Source organism: Callorhinus ursinus, unplaced genomic scaffold (genome assembly GCF_003265705.2).
Source record: "Callorhinus ursinus isolate GAN/ISIS: 27379988/994484 unplaced genomic scaffold, GSC_fseal_2.0 scaffold31, whole genome shotgun sequence".
Classification (NCBI taxonomy): Eukaryota; Metazoa; Chordata; class Mammalia; order Carnivora; family Otariidae; genus Callorhinus; species Callorhinus ursinus.
In genome coordinates, this window is record NW_027397093.1 from 377,481 (window position 1) to 399,410 (window position 21,930).

Below are 21,930 nucleotides of genomic sequence, written 5' to 3' on the forward strand. Positions count from 1 at the left end.
CTAATCTCTTGCCATTTCTTTTTGTGTCTCTCCTCCCTCCCCAGCAGACCCACATATACACACACTCTGGCCACAGTGAACTATGACACAGTTACCTAACACAGACCATTCTGATGAGGCTTTTTTGGTTTAAAAAGAAGACATTTCGACCAGTTCTGAAAGTAGGGAGAAGGATATTATAAAGGGACACATGAATTAGAAATAAAACTAAAATTGGAAAGCCATTTTTCTGACCAAGCCACATCATGGGTTTCTGGCCAGCATTTAGACTGGACATGGCTGGGTACTTGCCCAAAAGGCAGTCAGTCATCTGTAGCCTGAGGAACAAGAGATGAAGGTCACAGGGTACCAAACATGACCATCAAAAACAGCTGGGAGCATAGCAGTGATCATGATTAAGATCAATGGTAGAGCGCCAGGTAATTCAGCAAAAAGCTGTCAACACGACAATTTGGCTGAAATGACAGTTAAAAATCTACCTGCAATAATGTTAATTTCTTAATTTTGATAACTGTATTGTGGCTATGTAAGATGTTATCAGGAAAAGATGGGTGAAGGGAACTCTGCAGTATCTTTGCACCTCTTCTATATATCTAAAATTCTTTCTAAAGAAAAGTTATTTCGGGGCGCCTAGGTGGCTCAGATGGTTAAGAGCCTGCCTTCGGCTCGGGTCATGATCCCAGGGTGCTGGGATCGAGTCACGCGTTGGGCTCCCTGCTGGGTGGGGAGCCTGCTTCTCCCTCTCCTTCTCCTGCTCCCCCTGCTTGTGCTCTCTCCCTCTCTCTGTCAAATAAATAAATAAAATCTTTAAAAATAAATAAGTTATTTCAAAACAAATTATTATAAATAAAACTATTTCAAAATAAAAATATAATTTAGAAAAGTGGAAAAATTGAACACATGTAATCACTTTTTTTCAATTGTTAGTATCTTAAATACATCATAGAGTGCTTCTATGAGCCTAGATACATATTTTTAAGCCTTATTCTTTCATATTTCGTATTTTTCAGGTCTTATCTTACTCTTCTAAATTCAAATCCAGGGATGCCTGGGTGGCTTAGTCAGCTGGGCATCTGACTCTTGATTTCACCTCATATCATGATCTCAGGGTCCTGAGATCAAGCCCCACATCAAGCATCAGGCTCCGTGCTGGGTGTGGAGACTGCTTCAGATTCTCTCTCCCTCCCTCCCTTTCTTCTGGCCCTCCCCCCCTCACTTGCGTGCTCTCTCTAAAATAAAATAAAATAAAATTCAAAGTCATTTTTTGCCAGTTATAACTGTTTTAACTGATAACTGTAGAGAAAAATTAGGGAACCGTAGATGTTCCATAATGAGAACCAATATGAAAAAACAGTGATGTGAATCAGAAATAACATGAGTCTGCAGAAATAGGTTAAGAATAAATGTAAGCATCCCTTGTTGTCCCATCTGTTCTGTTTCTGAGTTCAGACAGCAAGAGTTGGGTCAGCGAGGAATACCTGTAGTTGAAAATGCACAGTCATCGCAGGCTGATGGGGCAGGCTTTCTGTTATACTCATTCACACACTTTTCAGTTTTTCTCTAAGAAAATGTTAAAATAAATGAAAACCATAAGAGGCAAGGAACTGGAATTTCTCAGGGCTCAGGTTTTTTAGCCTTTTCCCATTTAAATGTTTTCTAGTTAATTTAAAGCCAATTGTGATTGCTTCTCTAACATTTCCTTCACTTTTTTTTTGGTGTTTGCATTATATAATGAAAGAGGCAAGACAGAATATGAAATTACAGAGGATAGTCAAAGTCTGTAATTCTTTATAATGCTTATTAAAATATACCAAATAATTGTTATTCAAAAATAATTCCATTTTATATCTGACCTAGAAAAAACACATGAAGGTAGGGATACACACTTGCTTTAATTTGAGCCTCTCATCACAACTTCCCTTGTTCTGGAAGTCCTGACACCTCTTCTCTCTCTGTAATAGCACCTTCCCACTGACATACTGCTCTTCATTGATACGTCTTTCTTTTTTTTTTTAATAGCCGATCAGAACTTTCACTGTGGACAGCTGGTGATTCTAGAATCTAAGATGAATCTCTCTGTGTTTCATTGGTTTTAGATGGCCCTCCAGGAATACAATTATAAAGATTCCATCTTTGACAAGAAAACTGTGGAGGGCAAATATATGTAAATGGCACTTTTACATATCTACCCCATACATCTTCAAGATAGTCTTATCTTGGGGCACCTGGGTGGCTCAGTCAGCTGCATCAGACCCTTGATTTAGGAGTTGGGATCTTAGGGTCATGGGACCACGCCCCCCCCGCCCCTGGGGCATGGAGCCTGCTTGGGATTCTCTCTCTGCCTCTGTCCCTCCACCCCGTCCACCAACCCACCCCATCATGTGCACACATGAGCTCTTTCTTGCTGTCTCTCAAAAAAAGCAGTCTTGGGCGCCTGGGTGGCTCAGTCGTTAAGCGTCTGCCTTCGGCTCAGGTCATGATCCCAGGGTCCTGGGATCGAGTCCCACATGGGGCTTCCTGCTCAGCGGGAAGCCTGCTTCTCCCTCTCCCACTCTCCCTGCTTGTGTTCCCTCTCTCGCTGTCTCTCTCTTTCTGTTAAAAAATAAATAAAAAATCTTTAAAAAAAAAAAAAGGCAGTCTTATCCCAAACCGTGCTTCTGATAGTATGTACTATAACACAGAGACTCCAGTGAGACTGTCACACTTGCCCTTAGCATAAACACAAGAACTTCTAATTTCAACTGAAAGACCAGACAGATTAGCCCTCCTATTGATTTAACACATTTGCCTGTGTGTTACACCATTGACAATAAGTTGCTGGTGGCAGCTTAATCTGAAGATCCAACAAAATCATTTGAGCATTTGATATTTCTTTATAATTCCCAGACTTTCCCCCAGAAGTTGAGGATGGGTTTCCAGTTTCTGTTCTGTTTTCTCGTCTGGCAACAGAGTAAACACTGCAGCATGGAGATATTGCCTTATAAGCTGTCAAGCCACCCCTCCACCCCAAAGAGGCATAGTCTTAAAACTACAATCATTATATAAAATCTGAAAGGGAACTAGACTCAGCAAATGTCTCAAAGTAGAAAACATGAAACATAATGATAGTTTCCAAAGGGAACTAGACTCTTTAGATTTCTCAATGTAGAGAACATGAAACCACAAGCATAATTCCCAGTGTTATATTCAGGAATGTTTCACCCCTCTTAAACTGTGCTTATATTCTAAGAGAATATATTGTCACAATAAGAGAGCACAGAGCAGGGGCACCTGGGTGGCTCCGTTGGTTAAGCATCTGCCTTCGGCTCAGGTCATGATCCCAGGGTCCTGGGATCGAGTCCCACATGAGGCTCCTTGCTGAGCAGGGAGCCTACTTCTCCCTCTAACTGCCACCTTCTCAACTCTGCTTGCTTGTGTGCTCTTTCTCTCTCTCTCTCTCTGACAAATAAATAAATAAAATCTTTGTAAAAGAGAGAGAGAACACAGAACAGGTCAGTTATTTTCTGTAGCAAATACAGCAAACACTGCTGGTTGCCAACTTCACAATTATTCCTCCTGCTCTTTCTTCCTCACTGGTAGGGCCTATCTGTATTTTAGAAGTTCAAAGTGTCAGAAAGTCCTCCTTCCGGCCTCCTTTACAGCAAGGGCATGGCATAGAACCCATTCCTAGCTACTGAGGCCCGCCTAAAAGAGCTGAAGCTGGCTGGCAGACCTTTGGAAAAGGTTTTCTTTACCAACAAAGAAATGTGTATGGGAGGAAACTGCTGTTCTTCCACACAGCACTTAGTTGTGCCTGGATGTGACCCCTGGAACTGATGTAGCAATCTTCTGACCAAGAGGAAAGATACCACCAACTTGCTGAATGTAACACTGAGAGAAGCCCTGGGTTCCAGATAATATCACTGAGCCCTATGCCAACAACGGGGAATAGGCTTGCCTCCAGGCTTCTTATTAGATAATAGTTATCTCATTCAGGTTCTACCTTTAGTCTAAGCCACTTTTATTTGGGTATTGTTGCTTAAGGGCCAAAAACATCCCAACTAATACAGCTAGCAAATATCTGTTCACTTCAAGATCAGGGAGTTAGACCACTGCAACTTAGCTGACCCCAGCCACTACCAGCATCTCTGCCTTGATCTGTTCTGCCTCATTCATGTTTTTCTTTTCTACCTTTCACCAAGAGCAGACTCGATGTAATTATACTCACATCTGCACTTCATGATAAAGTCAATTTCTTCACAACTTTTCCATAACAGTCAACGAGAAGGTACTTTTTTGCTTCTCTAGCATACAAATGTGCCTCAATTTTTAGCTTACACTTTCTTACTATTCAAATTCCAATCCCATATTTAGATCACAAGTGACCTGAAATCTCCAAAAACGGGGGGGTGGAGGAGGGCACCTGGGTGGCTTAGTTGGGTAAGCATCCAACTCTTGTTTTTGGCTCAGGTCATGATCTCAGGGTCATGAGATCAAGCCCACGTGGGGCTCTGTACTCAGCAGGGAGTCTACTTGATATTCTCTCTCCCTCTGTCTCTGCCCCTTCCCCTGCTCTCTCTCTCTAAAATAAATAAATAAAATCTTTAAAATTTCCAAAAAGAAAATGGGAAAGCATTTAGAATAAAGATTTGATCTTATAAAGAGTCAGCTACACAGATCAATAAATGGAGCTGGATGGTGAGGCATCTGGAATGATGAATAATTAAATGTGCTATCCTTTTTACATATAAGGAAAACAAAAGATCTCAATTAAAAACAAAGGAAAAGGCAGAGACATAATGAATTACATGGAGGTGAACTCAGAATCCCACCTTAGTATAGTTAATTTTTAAGATACCTCATTTGTTTCTTGCATACTATGCTTAAAGAGATAAAAGTTTCTACAATGAGTTTTCACATTTACTCACAACATGGAAAGAACCCTTAAGCAAGAGTTGATAAAAACCTTTGTTGAATATTATTCAGCAACAGCAAAATGAAAACTTAACCAAACTACACAAGTAGATATAAGTGACATGTAATTTATTAGAGAAAATAGTTTTTAAAAGGAAAAAGACTATAAATCCTGAAAATTCCAGATCCTTTTCTTGGGTATAGTTTCTTTTTTACTTACTAAAATAACATGCTCACTAAAGGGGACAAAAAATGAAAATTATAACTTTTCTGAAAATCAATTAGAAACACAAAAGTATTAGAAAAAATTTTCCTGAAAATTATAGCACAAAGGCTTAAAAAATAATCCATGATGCACCAAAATTACCAATACTGGAGGGGGAAAGAAAAGGAACAAGGGGATATTCATTTTTCAACCAAAATGCTGTTTTTTGTTTTTGTTTTTGTTTTTCATTAATTTATTTATTTGAAGGGGAGGCAGAAGGTGAGGGAGAGAGAGAATCCCAAGCGGACTCCCGGGGGAGCACGGAACCCAATGCAGGCCGGATCCCACGACACTGAGATCATGGCCTGAACCAAAATCAAGAGCCAGATCCCTAACTGACTGAGCCACCCAGGCAACCCTCAACCAAATTTCTGTTTAAACCAAACTGTTACAATGATCAAATTGCTTTTAACCAAAGTGTATGCTACCCTATACTCTCAAATCATGGTCTCATTTACCTTCAGGCCTTTGCATATGGTGTTCCCTTAGTACAAGGTTCTCTTCTCTTCACACACTCAACTGGCTGATTAATGAAGTGCTAATAAGCACTTGTGAACTAAAACCTATTGAAACAGGTTGGCTGTTTCAGTCAACAGACCATGCAACTCTTGATCTCCGGGTCGTGAGTTCAAGCCCCACAATGGGCATGGAGTCTACTTAAAAATAAATAAATAAAATAAAATGTTGTCACAAATAAAATCTATTAAGGGGCGCCTGGGGGGCTCAGTCAGTTGAGCGTCTGCCTTTGGTTCAGGTCATGATCCCAGGTTCCTGGGATCAAGCCCCATCTCAGGCTCCCTGCTCAGCAGGAGCCTGCTTCTCCCTCTCCTCCCTGCTTGTGCTCTCTCTTGCTATCTCTGTCACTATCTGTGTGTCTCTCTCTCAAATAAATAAAATCTTTAAAAAACAAACATAAAAAAACAAAATCTGTTTTAAAAATATTAAAATGAGAAAGATGGTGACCTAATAAAAGAAATATCAAGATTCTTAGTTCCTGGTTTAAAAGCCCTTGTTGAAAAAGTTAAATATTTGACTTGTCTACATAGAGTAACAAATTATGTCAAATGAGAACTAAACAACTTTATAGGAAAACAAAATTTTGACCACTGTTAAATTCTTCCTAAGTTCAAATTCACTACTCATACTTGAGAAGGCAAAGTCGTCCTGAGATAAAGTCTGAAAACTGATGTTCTGTGTAATAGGTTATTCACTGTAGCACTGCTGTAACTTCCAGGTATTGGAAGCAATTTATGTGTCCATCAATGAGGGACTAGCAAAAAGAAATTATGGCACACACATACAATGAAATACTGCACAATAACCAAAAAATGAGCAGTAAAATAAAATACATCTATTGGAAAGGAAGAAGTAAAACTATCTCCCTTTGCAGATGATCTTGTATATAGAAAATCCTAAGAAATCCACTAAAATAATTATGAAAACTAATAAATGAGTTCAATAAAGTTAAAACATAAGAGATCAATATACAATAATCAATTCTATTTCTGTAAGATGAAAACAAGAACTTAAAAAGGAAGTTAAGGAAACAATTCCAATAGCATCAAAAAAAATAAAAGCCTCAGCAATAAACTTGTTTTTAAAGATCTATTTATTTATTTGAGAGAGAGAGAGAGTGAGAGCGCCTGCACGCATGAGCAGGGCAAGGAAGGGCAGAGGGAAAGAGAGAGAGAATTTCAAACAGACTCCCCGCTGAGTACAGAGCCCAACACAGGCTTGATCTCACCACCCCGAGATCATGACCTGCGATCGTGACCTGAGCTAAAATCAAGAGTCAGACGCTTAATGGACTGAGCCACCCAAGCACCTAATGAAAGAAGTACAGAACTTTTATTATAAAAAGACAACATTGCTGAGAGCAATTTTTAAAGACCTAAACAAATGAAAAAACATCTCGTGTTCATGAGTCAGAGATGTGATATCATTAAAATGGTGCTCTCCAAATTGATTCAACGCAATCCCAATCAAAATTCCAGCCAGAGTCTGTGCAAAAATTAAACAGTTGACCCTAAAATTCATATGAAAAATCAAGGGACTCAGAATAACCAAACAATCTTGAAAAAGAACAAAGTTTGAGGACTCACACTTCCCAATATCAAAATCTACTACAAAGCTACAGTAATCAAAATGGTGTGGTACTAGCATAAAGAGAGACATGTGAGCAAGTGGAAAAGAACTCAAGAGTCCAGAAATAAATCTTCACATTTAGGTCAATTAATTTTCGATAGAGTGTGAAGACAATTAAATGGGAAAAGAAATAGCCTTTTGAACAAATGGATATCCACAGGCAGAAGAATGAAATTGGATTCCTTCCTCATTCCATATACAAAAATCAATTCAAAATCCATTTTGAGACCTAAAACATAAAAGAACTAAATATAAAAAGACCTAAATGTAAAAGCTAACACTATAAGACTCTTAGAAGAAAACATAGGTATAAATCTTCATGACCTCCAATTAGACAATGATTTGTTAGACATGATACCAAAAGCACAAGCAATAAAAGAAAACATTTATAAATTGGACATCAAACTTTAAAATTTTTGTGCTTCAAAAGACACCATCAAAAAAGCGAACAGAGGGCACCTGGGTGGCTCAGTTGGTTAAGCAACTGCCTCCGGCTCAGGTCATGATCCATCGAGTCCCACCCTGCTCAGCGGGGAGTCTGCTTCTCCCTCTCCCCCTCCCCCCTCCCATTCTCTCTCTCTCTCTCTCTCTCTCTCTCTCTCTCTCTCTCTCTCGCAAATAAATAAAATCTTAAAAAAAAAAGCAAATAGACAACAGAATAGTAGAAAACACTTGCAAATCATGTATCTGATAAGGGATTTGTACCTAGAATATGTAAAGAACCGTTACAACTCAACAATAAAAAGGAGAAATAATCCAACTTAGAAATGGGAAAAGGAGGGGCACCTGGGTGGCTCAGTCGATTAAGCATCTGCCTTCAGCTTAGGTCATGATTCCAGGGTCCTGGGATGGAGCCCCACATCGAGCTCTCTGTTCAGCAGGGAGCCTACTTCTCACTCCAGCTCTGCCTGCCGCTATGCCTACTTGTGATTTCTCTTTCGCTCTCTCTGTCAAATAAATAAATAAAATCTTAAAAAATAAATAAAGCTCTCTATCCTTTAAAAAAAAATAGGAAAAGGAAATGAATAGGCATTTCTCCAAGAAAAGATATACGAATGGCCAATGAGCATATGAAAAGATGTTCAGCATCATTAGCCACCAAGGAAATGCAAATCAAAACCAAAATGAGCTACCACTTCACCCCAGATTATAATATCTGTTGGGGAGGATGCAGAGAAATTGCATCCCTCATACACTGCTAATAAGAATTAAAATGGTACAGCTCTGTGGAAAACAGTTTGATAGTTTCTCAAGGTTAAAAAACTTTTTTTTCTCAAAAGGTTAAACAGCAATTCCATTCCTAGGTATATACCCAAGAGGACTGAAAACATATGTCCACACAAAAACTTGTACAAGAATGTTCATAATAGCATTATTCACAACAGCCGAAAAGTGAAAATAACCCAAATGTCCATGATGAATGCATTACAAAATGAGACACAGCCATACGATGAATACTATTTAGCCATAAAAAGAAATGAAATACTGATCCATGCTATAACATAGACGAATCTTTACAACATTATCCTAAGTGAAGGAAGCCAGTCACAAAGGGCCACATATTGTACCATTCCGTCTAAATGAAACGTCCAAAAAAGACAAATATGAAGAGACACAAGGTAGAAAGTATGTATTACTTTTTCAAATCATTTTTTAAAAGACTATGGTGTTCTTTTATTTTTATGCTATGTCTTTCTAAATCCTAAAATTTGTCTTCTGAAATATTTTTTAAAAGCACTTGAAAACATAAAAGCATGCAACGGATCAAAGAAAAATGACCTGGAATTTTAAAACAGCTAAGGAAAACTCATACATGTCAAAGGCAGAAAATTGATTTGTCTTTGTTGAATGTTATCAAAAAACCAAAATTCCCTTCAGTTAAATTCTGTCTTCCTTTTGAAATGGAAATTACTAATAAATTTAAACTTTAATTTGCAAAACAACTGTATATTTTATAAAGCAATCATCAATGTAACATATAGAATTGTCGAATCACTATATTGTACACCTGAAACTAATATAACTCTGTATGCTAACTATACTGGAAATTAAAATAAAATAAATCATCAATGTGAAGCTGAAACTTACTAGACCTTACATCACATAGTTTAAACTAAATGCAACAAATACTTAAAATATTTCTTGGAATAGTAGCAATAGAATGACTTTGGAGTCAAATATACAGATTTGAATCTCAGTCTGCAATTTACCAGCTAGGTGACCATCAATAATTTACTTGGTCTCTGTGAGCTTTAGTTCCCTCTTCCATTAAATCAGGAATTATAATACCTACTTTAGTTTAAAAAGAAATACTCCAACTACTTACTAAATGGGTGAAGGAGGAGTACTGTTTGGAAAATTTCACTCTTTTCTTTAAACTTATCTGTAACATTTGGGGGTGCCTGGGTGGCTCAGTTGGTTAATCAGCTGCCTTCAGCTCAGGTCATCATCCCAGGGTCCTGGGAGGATCCAGCCCCACCATCAGGCTCCCAGGTCAGCTGGGAGTCTACTTCTCCCTCTGCCTCTCACCCTGCTCCTGTTTTCTCTTTCTGTCAAATAAATAAGTAAAATCTTAAAAAAAAAAAAAAAACTCATCTGTACAGTCTGAATTTTTTTACAACTTATATATAATTTTAAAACATAATGAAGATTTAAAAAATAAAAGCATCTATTTTGGAGGTTCTTATGAAGCCATTTTGTAAGACATTTATAGATAGGAGACTCTCAGTTAAAAATAATTTCCTCACTACTTCCGTACCCTTTCTAACTTTTGAATTCAGATGAGTAAAACTTGGGAAGAAGCAAAGTTAAACATTTATTTTTCTGAAGGCTATGGTTATCACAAAAGAGATAAACAGAGCAATAAAACTAAGCTTTTAAACCACTTTCCTCGAAACATACGGAAGAATTTAATCTGAAACAAAAAAATGTCCACGTTTATGGATGCTAATTTACTTTATTCTAAAATTTTAGTATCTGGGGTTTGGTTTTCATGGGTTTTTTTCTGCAGTGTAAAATGATAATACCATCAAGTGAAAAGGAAATTTGGTACCTTAATGTTTTTACCAACAAGACAAATTCAGGATTCAGTTCAGAAAATATTTTTCACTGAAAAACAACAAATATAATGATACATTTCCCTAGCAAATAAGATAAAATATAATCTGCATCTTCTTTGCTTTGAAAGTACACTGAGATAGATGAATGTAATTTAACTGATCTACATTACCACTTTATACTTCGCAGTATATTCTAAGAATTAAGAACATTCTCTTCCATATTCTAATAGATGAATAAAATGAATGTCAGGAAGTAAAGTAGTTTTGCAAGTCAAAAAGGTGCCATTTTATAACCACCAAAGTACACCCGGACTACTAAAGCTGGGAAGGTAGCCTTTGTTTGGTACCTTTTCTTAAAGACTGAGTCATTAGACTGAAACATGTGCCTCACCTACCCAAAGGAGCATAGGACTTTAGCATTTCTCAAGTATGTCTAAGTACAAAATTAACCCTCATGAAGCTTAATGTTTGCAAATCCTACTCTGGACCACTTAATACATATATTACTGAGAATGTGCTGGAGTATTATTATTGCATTTCTAGAGTGTCTTTGTTTATAGACCATTTCAAAAATGTATTTCTGAAAAGCGGAAACACGGTGAGTAAATGTTATAAAGCTATGATTCACATAACTTTTACCTTGACATTGATGAGTGGTTACATGGGGCAAAATTGAAAACTTCATTTTTTGTTTAAGGCCAGACGGTAAGGGATTCCCCAGCTCCCAGGCCTCCTTTCCATTTCCCGCAAGCCACCTCAAAAACCTGACTCGATAACATTAAGTGCTTCGCATTCCCCGAGGGCAGAGCCAAGCCCACAGCCCCGCCTTCAACCGCAGCCTCTCGGTCTCAGCGCCCCTCAGCCCGCTCCGCAGAGACACCAGAGGACGGGCGGCGGGGGGGGGGGGGGGGGCAGGACGGCCGCCCCGCCCGACGGCGTGCGGCGGAAAGGAGGGACACCAGTGACTCACTCGGCCCGGCCGGCCGCCAGACCGCACCACCCTCACCCCTGCAGGGGCCCGGGTATCGGCCTCTCAGCGCCCCCCAGAGGCGGACAAGAACCTCCCCCGGCAAGCCCACTTCCCAAGCTGGCCCCCTCCCCACGCTGGCCCCCTCCCCAGGTCGAGGTCGGGGGCGCGCACAGACCTGAGACACCGCCTCCCTGTAGATCCAGCCAGCCCGCGGAGTCCTCGCCCCTCCCCCTCCCCGTCCGACGCGAGCATGCGCACTGGGCCAGCCCGCGCCTGCGCGCCCCCGAACGCCCCTGCAGGCACGCGCCGCCGCCTGGGAGGCCGGGCGAGGCCGCGGCAGAGGCGGAGGCCCGGCTCCCTGGGCGGCGCGCACCGCCCCCACCTCCAAGCCTTGCAGTTCAGAGGCGACTTGGGCCTGCTGCCCCCAAAGTCCGTCCTCCCCGTTAGGCGGCGGGCGCCGGAGGGGAGGGGACAGCCCAGGGGGCAGGAAGCTGCAGCTTAAAAGGGCAGCCTGCGCCGGGCCCTTCCTTCCTCCCTCCCTCCCTCCCTCCGTTCCCCGGCCTCCGAGAGCTTCTCTGCTCCGCGGCCTCCGCCCCGCCGCCATGTACCGCTGCCTGGGCGAAGCGCTGCTGCTGTCCCGCGCAGGGCCTGCCGCCTTGGGTTCCGCGGCGGCCGACTTGGCCGCGCTGCTGGGCCGGGCCCGCGGGCAGCCCGCGGTCGCGGCCCCGCAGCCGGGGCTCGCATCGCCCACCCGGCGACACTACAGCGAGGCGGCGGCCGACCGCGAGGACGACCCCAACTTCTTCAAGATGGTGGAGGGCTTCTTCGACCGCGGCGCCAGCATCGTGGAGGACAAGCTGGTGGAGGACCTCAAGACCCGGGAGAGCGAGGAGCAGAAGCGGAACCGGGTGCGCGGCATCCTGCGGATCATCAAGCCCTGCAACCATGTGCTGAGCCTGAGCTTCCCCATCCGGCGCGACGACGGCTCCTGGGAGGTCATCGAAGGCTACCGGGCCCAGCACAGCCAGCACCGCACGCCCTGCAAGGGAGGTGAGCGCCGGCCAAGCCCCTCGCGCCTTCCCCCGCGGCCCTGCCCGGCCCGGATGGGCACTGGCCCCCTCCGGCCTCAGCCGCGGATGTGTCAGGCTCGCACGGACAGTGATTTTTTTTTCCTCCCCAAACCGCCACGTAGTGGTCCTATCTTCTGCCCCGTGAGCCGTCTTCCCTGCCCCTGCAGGTGGATGCTGTATGTAGGATAGTTGCTCCACCGCTCTTTTTGGTCCCAGTGTAGGTGACACCCAGGGTGGGTCCTGACGAAATGGACTTCTAGAAATGGGAATGACCGGCCAATCTGATTGTGCCTTTGCAAGTTTTTGTGAGCTTCTGTGACACACCCGAACAGAAACTATGAAATAATTATTTCCGGGTTTTTTTTTCCCCACTCATTTTTACATCAGTGACAAATGATACAGAAACATACAAAGTTCTTGCCTTTTAGGTTTCTAGACAGTTTTAACGAACCAAGTGATTTTACTAATTACACGTTGGTCTTTTAAATCATGTTATTTTCTGCCCTGACTGCTTCTGTTCTGCACACACCAAAAAAAAAAAAAAAGTAATACAAGAGCGACGTAACATCCCCGACAAACAACACCGGGCGCCCTGACAGTAAATCTAAAGGGTGTAGAATGCAGGACGGCCCGCCAGCCAATGGAATGAAATAGCCCTGGGGGTGTGTACTGGTCCTGGCTAGCACCAGATTTGAGCTTGGGGAAAAGATAAAGTACTGAAGAAAGGAGTTGAGTCGCTTACAATTTGGTAGTCACCGAGTTATGCTGTAGTTAAATTTTTGAGTATCTGTAGATTTGGCTTCTGCAGTCAGATTGCTTCCTTCGAGCAAATAAACTTTTAAAAAAAATCTTTGCCCAGTAAATTGCACCATACATGTTAAAAGTGCTTAAGCATAACCTAGAAAAAGGGCACAACCACTTTTTTTCTATTAAAATAAATGATGTTGAATTAAAGGACCCAGGGAGTTGAAGTCTTCTGGAGGTTGCTTGGCTAATATGCACAGAGAGGATGTTGGGCTGGACCCTTTGTCTCCATGAGCCTGGTACAGTGTTCTATTATACTAGCTGCCTTCTAAGGATAATTTTTAGAAATCTAGAAAAATTTGAGCTCTGCTGGCATTTCCAAGCCGGGGACAAAGATTGCCTGAAACTGTTTAATGATTTACTTGCTAAATTTGCATTGACCCCACCCTCTTCTAGGACATGCCTTTAAAGCTTAATTATCCTCTAGCTCTGTTTCCTCTTCTCAAACTAATGTTTAAACCACTCTGACCTCTAGTTTCCCTTTGCACCTCCAAATTATATAAAAGTTACAGTCTCCTACATCACCTCCTTCTTACTACTACTCCCTTACTCTCTAAACCAAGAATACAAGTTTAGACTCCCAAGAAAAGCAAACAAGGTTGTTGGAGGAAGAGAAGTTAGCAAATACTAACTTGCAGTGTTTCCTTAAAATGGCCATCTAGTTTATATTACTATCCTCTTGGCAGTATTTTCCAGTCACTTAAAAGATAAGTAAACCATTATATATGATTTTCTGCAGGATCTGATTTCGTTTCTTTGAAGTTCTTGATATTCCTCTATTCTTCATATGCCAACCCCTCTCCTATCTTTATAAATCAACTCCACAAACTCGCTAAAGCAACTGAAATTTAGCATGGTTTGTCAGTCATCCTCCTCTTGTTGCCACAGCAGTTTTAATAACAAAATATTGAACGTAGCAACAGATGGCATCAGCCATATTAAGGCACTGTTACTGTAGCATTTGCTTGTACTGAAGTGTGAGATACAATTCTCTCTTCAGTTTATTCCATTTACATTACAGAAGGCATGTACTGAAAGTGCTATTAACTCCCAGCTTCTAAACATAGAGAAACTGAATTGCAACTAATAATTAGTAGCAGGCGTTGCAAGAGAACATAACATGAAAGAAAAATTGGCCTCTATAAAGTGATAAATGTATTAAGGAATTTGAAAGACTTTGTGGAGATAATAGATTTGGGCAGGATTATTTCTCTCTGAAAGCCCTTAAAAATATTTTGGTGTGCTCAACATAATGAACAGTGTGCTAAATAGATGATCAGCAAAATTTGGGTAATGTTGACTTAAATGCTTTGCTTTCCTAACACTCCAGGATCTTTCTTCCCATTTATTACCTTCATCTGACTGCAGAGAATGTATATTCTACGAGCACCTTACTTTGAGTAATTTTTGTCTCCAATTAAACTTTTTGTTACTTATAAAAATGTTGTTGACCTCCTTGGTTGCACTCTGGTCTTGGAAATACAAAACATATTAGATGATTGGAATTTTTAAGGATGCTTTGAATAATCCCTGTGACTTGAGTAGATCTTTCCCTTTTAAACACACTTTTCTCTCACCACCTCAGCTGCCTTTTCTACCAGTGTTCTTCGCAAACACACACACACACACACACGGGCACACATGCGTGCACACAGCCTTGTCTGCTCCTCTTCATCCTTTCCATAACCCTCAGTTTTCTGCATCTAATCTTTCCTCAAGAGTGACCTTCTACCTGAGTTTTCCAAAATACAATTTTCAAGGTTGAAGCAAAGTAACAATCTAATTATAATCTGTGTAAGAGAAACAGGTGGTTTTAAGACCTGGGGGTGGCTGATGTGTACTTTATTCCAAGTAAATATTTAATAATACATTTTGGGGGTTTTTTTGCTTTTTTTTCCCACAAAGCATATTTAACTGAAACCATCAGATTCTGCATCTATTAAGGATTTGCAAAAGTATGCTATAGGCTCTGAAGGGAAAATTTTAAGAGCAGCCTGAATTTCATCAAAGATGAATATTGTGGGAATTTCTGCTTTGAGAAGACTTTTTCAAACTTTCTTACATGTCTGAAAACATTATCAGTGATTGTTTCTGTTAACTTTCTCAGAATAAACTATTTTATTGGCCCGTGGTTCTGCGACCAGTATGCAGTACCTTTTCAGAAAGAAGTTTATCATTTAAAAGTTAGTTTTGGGGGGCACCTGGGGGGCACAGTCAGTTAAGCAGCTGACTCTTGGTTTCAGCTCAGGTGGTCATCAGGGTCGTGGGATCCAGCCCTGCATTGGGCTCTGCACTCAGCGGGGAGTCTGCTTTAAATTCTCTCTCCCTCTCCCCCTCCTCCCGCTCTTGCTCCCTCTCTCTTTTTCTCTCAAATAAATCTTTTTTTTTTCTTTTAAAGATTTTATTTATTTATTTGACAGAGAGATAACGAGAGAGGGAACACAAGCAGGGGGAGTGGGAGAGGGAGAAGCTGGCTTCCCCGATGTGGGGCTCAATCCCAGGACCCTGGGATCATGACCTGAGAGCCGAAGGCAGACGCTTAACGACTGAGCCACCCAGGCGCCCCTCAAATAAGTCTTAAAAAAATTTTTTTTTAAATAAATAAAAGTCAATTTTGGGGGAGAAGTACGGATTGATAATAGCATTCATTGATGTAGGAGCAATTTAACTTTCTCTCCCAGCTTGTTCTCCCCCACCTTATTAGAACTATTAAGCCAAAATTCCCTGTTACTGCTTCTTCCTTCTATCATAGAACTTTCTAAAATTATCATTTTAAATAAAGTTGGTGGACTGTAAATGGAATAGTCTGATACACTGACCCTAAATCTTTTAACTATAAATACCAGTACCAAAAAAAAAAAAAAAAAAAACACAAACCATGTTAACCCATCGACTTGTTTTTTAAGCCAAAATGCAGAAGAGAAACTGGGAGGTAGATGGTCTTTGTTCTTGGCTCTGGGGGACAGGATGGCAGGGGTGGGGGTATGGGAGGCAGCTGAGGATTGGGGTCAGTGTAGTGTCAGACCCCCTGTCCTCTGGGTTATAACTGTATGGTGAATGGTAGTGCTTTGGAGGAAGACTGGAAGAAAGTACTGATACTGTTTAAAAATGACACATGCTCTGCCTTCACTGAAAAAAAAATTGTTTCTGACTGACTTCTGCTGTGCCAGGTTGACAGCCGTCACAATTTGGGTAACTTTGAATAAACTCTCACACTCCCTAATCTTGAAGTAGGAGCATGTGTCCGCATCTGCTCCCACAAGATAAAATGTAGCCTTTGCAGATAAATTAAATTTCGGATTTAACTCAGTCTGAAAATTCCGTTAAAAGACAGGTAATTTGTAATGTGTTCTTCCCCCTAGCCCTCATCCCTGAGGGTTTTGTTGTTGCTGCTGCTGTTGTTTTTAATCCTTTTTAATTAAATCCAGAACTGAGTTGCCATCATAGAGGCCTTTGAATTTCACGGAAGCCAAATACCTCTGACCTGCCCCCCTCGGGCAAGTATACTAGAGAATGAAGAGCTAGGAATGTGGTGGAGACCAGTGCATCAGATGGCCATTCAGTCTTCCCCTCACTTGGGGCGAATCCATGTAGCTGACTGGCTCAGGCAGTTTTAAAAAAAGCCCATATGCAGGAACTCAAACACTGCCCACTCATTATGCAAAGTACACGTTGCAGGAATTGGGGCATCAAAAATTGGAGGACAAGTACCAGTATATTAAACTTCAATAAAACTGGCAGTGTTTAAATTTTAAGTACAAGAAATAAAAATTGAACATGAACTTTCTGGCGTTTAGAGGGAAGAAATTGGATATACAGCTACTGATAATAACATAGATTAAGAAAATTGTTTTTGTCCAATGATGTTTAAAGGTGCTGAGGGTTCTGCCAGGAACCAATAAAGACCAAAATAATTAGCTTTCGGATGTTGAAGAATTCCTAGGCAATAGCCTAACATAGGACTTCAGGATGTTTGGGGGTTTTTCCCCCCATTTATTTTGCATAATAATATTTTCATAATACAAAAAAAAATTTTAGACCTCTAATATCACTGCATTGAAGAACATTGATTGATAAATAGCTCATGATGGCTGTACCCAAGAAGCTCCTGTTAAAATAGCTGTATATCATTCAGATATTCAAATAGCAATAACGGTTATAAAATGAAAAATGAAGCAGCTCTGCCCAGGTCTTCCCCATGAAATAACTGAATCATCTTCCATCCAAAGCTGTTACCTAAAACTGATGTAGCTATCCCAGTGAGGCAATGTTTTCCCCTTTCCAGAGGCAAAAATTAATGTAGATTACAATACTCAGTATCAAGACTGAAGCGTTCGTGTATGAAATACTACGGCTAAAGGCAGGACAGGTTTCACCAAGCGCAGAGCAGCCTGCGGGGAGAGGGCTGCTCCAGACCTTAATTTCCTTTTACAAAGGCAGCGGTACCTGGGAGATCCTGTCTCCACACAGGTCAACTGGCAAAGCAAGGGGTAATCTAACAGCTAACATTTGTTGAACTCTCTGTGGACACCAGGCATTTTGCTAAGAGCTTTTCACGCATCATCAGTTTTATTCTTCATAACAACCTCATGAACACACGGTTGTCCCCGATTTTCAAATACGGATACTAGGGCTGAAAAGCGAAGACTCCTCCAGTAAGGTCCCCAGTTAACAGTAGCAGAGTTGGGGTTCAGGCGCCCGTCCTCTGGCTCCAGCACCCACCTCCTTAATCATTATTGTCCGGGATTTATTCACATAAAAAAATGACAAGTTGTATCCCAAGCAGCGATTGAGAACTATGTCATGCCCTCAACACAGTGACTCCTAACACTTCGGATCATTTGAAATGTGTTAAAAGCTATTAGAGGGCCCCCTTTCTGTCTAGAAAATGCATGCATATTCCAACAAGTGTGCATATAAAACCTGCTCATACATGAAGTCCTTACAGCTCCATTTATTCCGGTAGGCCATGAAAGAACGTTCTAATGAGAGTTTTCCACTGAAAGGTTTGAAGAGCGTGGTGTTCAGCAGTTTAACATGTCAGCCAGAACAACTCCTTTCTGTACCAAAGTGTTAGAAGGTGTATCTTTAAGGGTTTTCAAAGGAATCGTTTTAACATGGCTTTCTTCTGGGTGTCTCTTCCTTAAAAACTCAGAAGTTAGGGTTTGTCATGAATTGCTATTTCTCCAGATTGTTCTTAGACAAAGCCTGTCAGACCTTTTAACTTCTCTGAATTGCCTCTTGGCTAGAGGAAAATGTGAAAGATGACACAAATGAAAATTCTAAATGTTGTCAGTAATGTGACTCCTTTTGCCATGTATCATTATCATAAATATGTGGACATGGACCTTAAAAAAAAAAAAAGGCATTTTGTACATTTGAGCCTTACGATTTACATGGACTTCTTGTTGTTTTTTAAATCCCGTTGACCAAGAGAGAAACAGCAAGAGAATAATAGTCAAGGGTGATAGTCCCCATATTGGGGGGTTTACTGAATAAGGACTATGTTCATTATGAGTTATAGATTGTATTCCAGATAAATCAGTTTTTCCATTATGTGTTAGTTTTCCCTGCAGGCAAGAGCTTTAAACTTTATGCTTAATTAAGAAGCATTCCTTAGCTCATGGGGATTTCTGATAGTTAACCTGTTCATGGCAGGCCTTTTAATTCCCTACTCTGTGTCAGGTACTAGGGTCTTTGCTGGGGGAGCTATCCATGAGAAAGCTTTAACACAACAAAGCTGTTTGTTGTTTGTTTCTTTTCCCTCAAAATGTCTTTTCATTGATTTCCTCAAAATAGAACAGAATCCCAAATCTCCTGTGGTATCTGTGTCATTTTCCTTTTGCTTTTAGCTCAGTATTCTATTTCTACGTTTTCCTTTCCCAAAACCAGTCAATAAATGACATGGTTGAAAACACACTCAACAATGCATTGCTGCAATAGGAATTCAAAGAAAATACTCGGGAACGACAGTCTTGATCTCTAAGCAGGGAGGGCTGGATAGGAGTTGGATGGAGGCAAGATGATTTTGGATAAAGAGAAATAGAGGGGGTGACTGATCCAGCCCAGGCAAGAGGCAGGACTGTGTGATGGGGTCATAGGGACAGACTGTGTGTTTGTAAATAGTGGAAAGTGAGGTTTTATGACATGATAAATCTTTATTTGGTCTCTGCCCCTAGTTCCTGACACAGAGCTCCTAAAATCCTTGTAATTTCCTGAGTGATAGAGGTGCTGAGAGCCTCTTTTGTCCTAATATTTGGTCTTGACTCCAGTTCCTAACACAGAGTTCCTAAATCCTTTGGAATTTCTGGGTGATAGGAGCATCTTTTGTTTTTTTGGGGGGGGGTTAAGATTTTATTTATTTATTTGTCAGATTGAGAGAGAACTAGCACAAACAGGAGGAGTGGCAGAGGGAGAAGCAGACTCCCTGCTGAGCGAGGAGCCTGACGTGGGGCTCGATCCCAGGACTCCAGGATCATGACCTGAGCCGAAGGCAGACGCTTCACCAACTGAGCCACCCAGGCGCCCGATCACCTTTTGTTTTCATGAGGCAACTCTTGGTGGGCTCCTGCATAGCTTCAGGATGGCAGCTGGCCACCAGACTAAGCCAAGATGAGTAGCTTGGAACATTCAGCCCCATCCCCTATCCTCCATGGAGCTGAGAGGAGCTGGACACTGAGTTAACAGTCATCATGCCTACATGAGAAAGCCTTCATAAAAATCCCTAAACTACTAGGTTCTGAGAGCTTTCTGGTATGCATCCATGTGCCAGGAGGATGGTGCACCTGTTACACAGGGACAGAAGCTCCTGTACTCAGGACCCTTATAATAAACCAGTATACCTGCATGAAAAGTGCTTACTTGAGTTCTGTGAGCCATTATAGGAAATTACCAAACCTGAGGAGGGAGGTGTGGGAGGCCCCGGGTTTGTAACCAAGTTGGACGAAAAGAAGACTACCCTGGGCATCCAATACTTGTGATGAAAATGAAGGCCAGTCTTGTGGGACTAAGCCCTTAATCTGTGGGGTCTGCGCTAACTCCAGGTAGTCAGTGTCAGAATTGAATTAAATCGTGTACGACAACCAGTTGGTGTCCACAGAGATTTGGAGAACCGGCTGTTGGTGTGGAAAACCCACACATTTGGTGTCAGAGGTGTGCAAGCAGAAACAGCTTTCCCTTAATGCTTGTTGGGTGGATAATGATAAATCTGGGAGGGCCCAGAAGGCTAAGCAGCAGAGGAGCTGAGAATGAGATAACTCAAATTTCTAGCCTGAGGCACTGTTAGAAAAAGGGCGGTATCAGGGCGCCTGGGTGGCTCAGTTGGTTGGGTGACTGCCTTCGGCTCAGGTCATGGTCCTGGAGTCCCGGGATCGAGTCCCGCATCGGGCTCCCTGCTCAGCGGGGAGTCTGCTTCTCCCTCTGACCCTCCCCCCTCTCATGCTCTCTCTCTCTCTCTCTCATTCTCTCTCTCAAATAAATAAATAAAATCTTTAAAAAAAAAAAAAAAAAGAAAAGAAAAAGGGTGGTATCAGGGACCAGAAAGTGTTATTAGGAAAAAGGCCTGGATTTTTAAATTAAAGGAGATGGGTATAAAATGATCCTTAGGAAAATTGGAAATACGGGCATAGGTATTTTCTTGATCTTACTCTGGCAAAGTACAGTCGCTCTACCTATGGTGCCCGTCTGTTCCCTGTCTCCTTCTATTCTCTTCGTGCTCTTAAGATCCATCTCAAATGTCACCTAGACTTATTCATAATTTATATGAAACTGGGTATCTGTAATGTCGATCCTTTACCCTCTGAACCTTTTTATAACAAGTTATCGTTATGTTTTATTAAATGTTGTCCAATTTTATATTCATCACTTCTACTGGCGTTGTTTCCAAGATCTGTTTGGAAGGAAGATGGGACTAAGTTTACTGCTATTATCAGAATAAGCAATCTATGAAACCAGTGAACAAGATTCCCCCCCTCTTAATTCATAATCTTTCCTCCATCTATTAGGCAGTAAGTTCAATACTTAAGCACAAGACAAAGCTATAGGTTCAATAGATAGTATGTATTTAAGTGCAGGGAAATAATTTGGAAGGTTATATGTAGATATATATACACATAAATCGCTAAGGACGGTCACCCGTAAGGAAAAGACAGGGATTACATACTGATAGGGGAGATTTCAGTTTTTTCTGTGTTTAAGTTTTGATGAACACATACATATGTTACAACTTTTAAATGTTAATGAAAAGAAGTGGAATATTTTCCGTTTCATTTCTCCAACATCAGCTAAACATACGCTTCCCAGAACTTACTAAGTTTGTTTCTTCAAAACACTTAAAAGATCTTGATAATGGGGTTTCCCTGCCTAAACACTTAAAAGATTTTGATAATGGGGCTTCCCTGCCTTCTAATACAGACAGGGAAACTGTCAAAAGCAGTTAAAGGTATGATTTTCCTTTGCTCCGGAACAAAATGCTCCTTGCAGTGCCGAATGAATTTTTATCTGAGACTTCCCATATTTTCCGTGGTCATTACTTGCTGATGAGTGCTGGCTCTTCACTGCTTCTTGCTCTCCTCTCCTCATTTGTAATTAAGTTATGCCATTCTGTTGCACATTAGAAATTATATCAGTATTAAGTGAGAAAAAAGATGTTCTCAGGAGTAAATAGGAAGAGGGTTAGTGCATGCATTTTAAGAGTTCTAAGGTCTTTTTGCTTTCCTGTATGTG

The 21,930-nt window shown here is 41.2% G+C and overlaps 2 protein-coding genes across 7 annotated transcripts in view; one reads left to right on the plus strand and one right to left on the minus strand.

Moving 5' to 3' along the window:
* The window catches only part of SHLD2 (shieldin complex subunit 2), an 82,111-nt gene extending 70,543 nt beyond the window's left edge, over positions 1-11,568 (minus strand). For 4 of the 6 annotated variants that reach the window (XM_073878688.1, XM_073878692.1, XM_073878691.1 and 1 more), the window contains exon 1: positions 11,508-11,561. The gene's annotated coding sequence lies outside the window, so the exon portion shown is untranslated. Of the gene's footprint in view, positions 1-11,001; positions 11,141-11,507 lie in introns of those variants that run through there. The other 2 variants (XM_025880405.2, XM_073878686.1) reach the window with 2 other exon arrangements.
* An 89-nt stretch (positions 11,569-11,657) lies between these two features.
* The window catches only part of GLUD1 (glutamate dehydrogenase 1), a 36,774-nt gene continuing 26,501 nt past the window's right edge, over positions 11,658-21,930 (plus strand). The window contains exon 1 of the mRNA XM_025880411.2: positions 11,658-12,382. Within this exon, the coding sequence (XP_025736196.1) occupies positions 11,935-12,382 (448 nt within the window). The 5' untranslated portion in view covers positions 11,658-11,934. The remainder of the gene's footprint in view (positions 12,383-21,930) is intronic.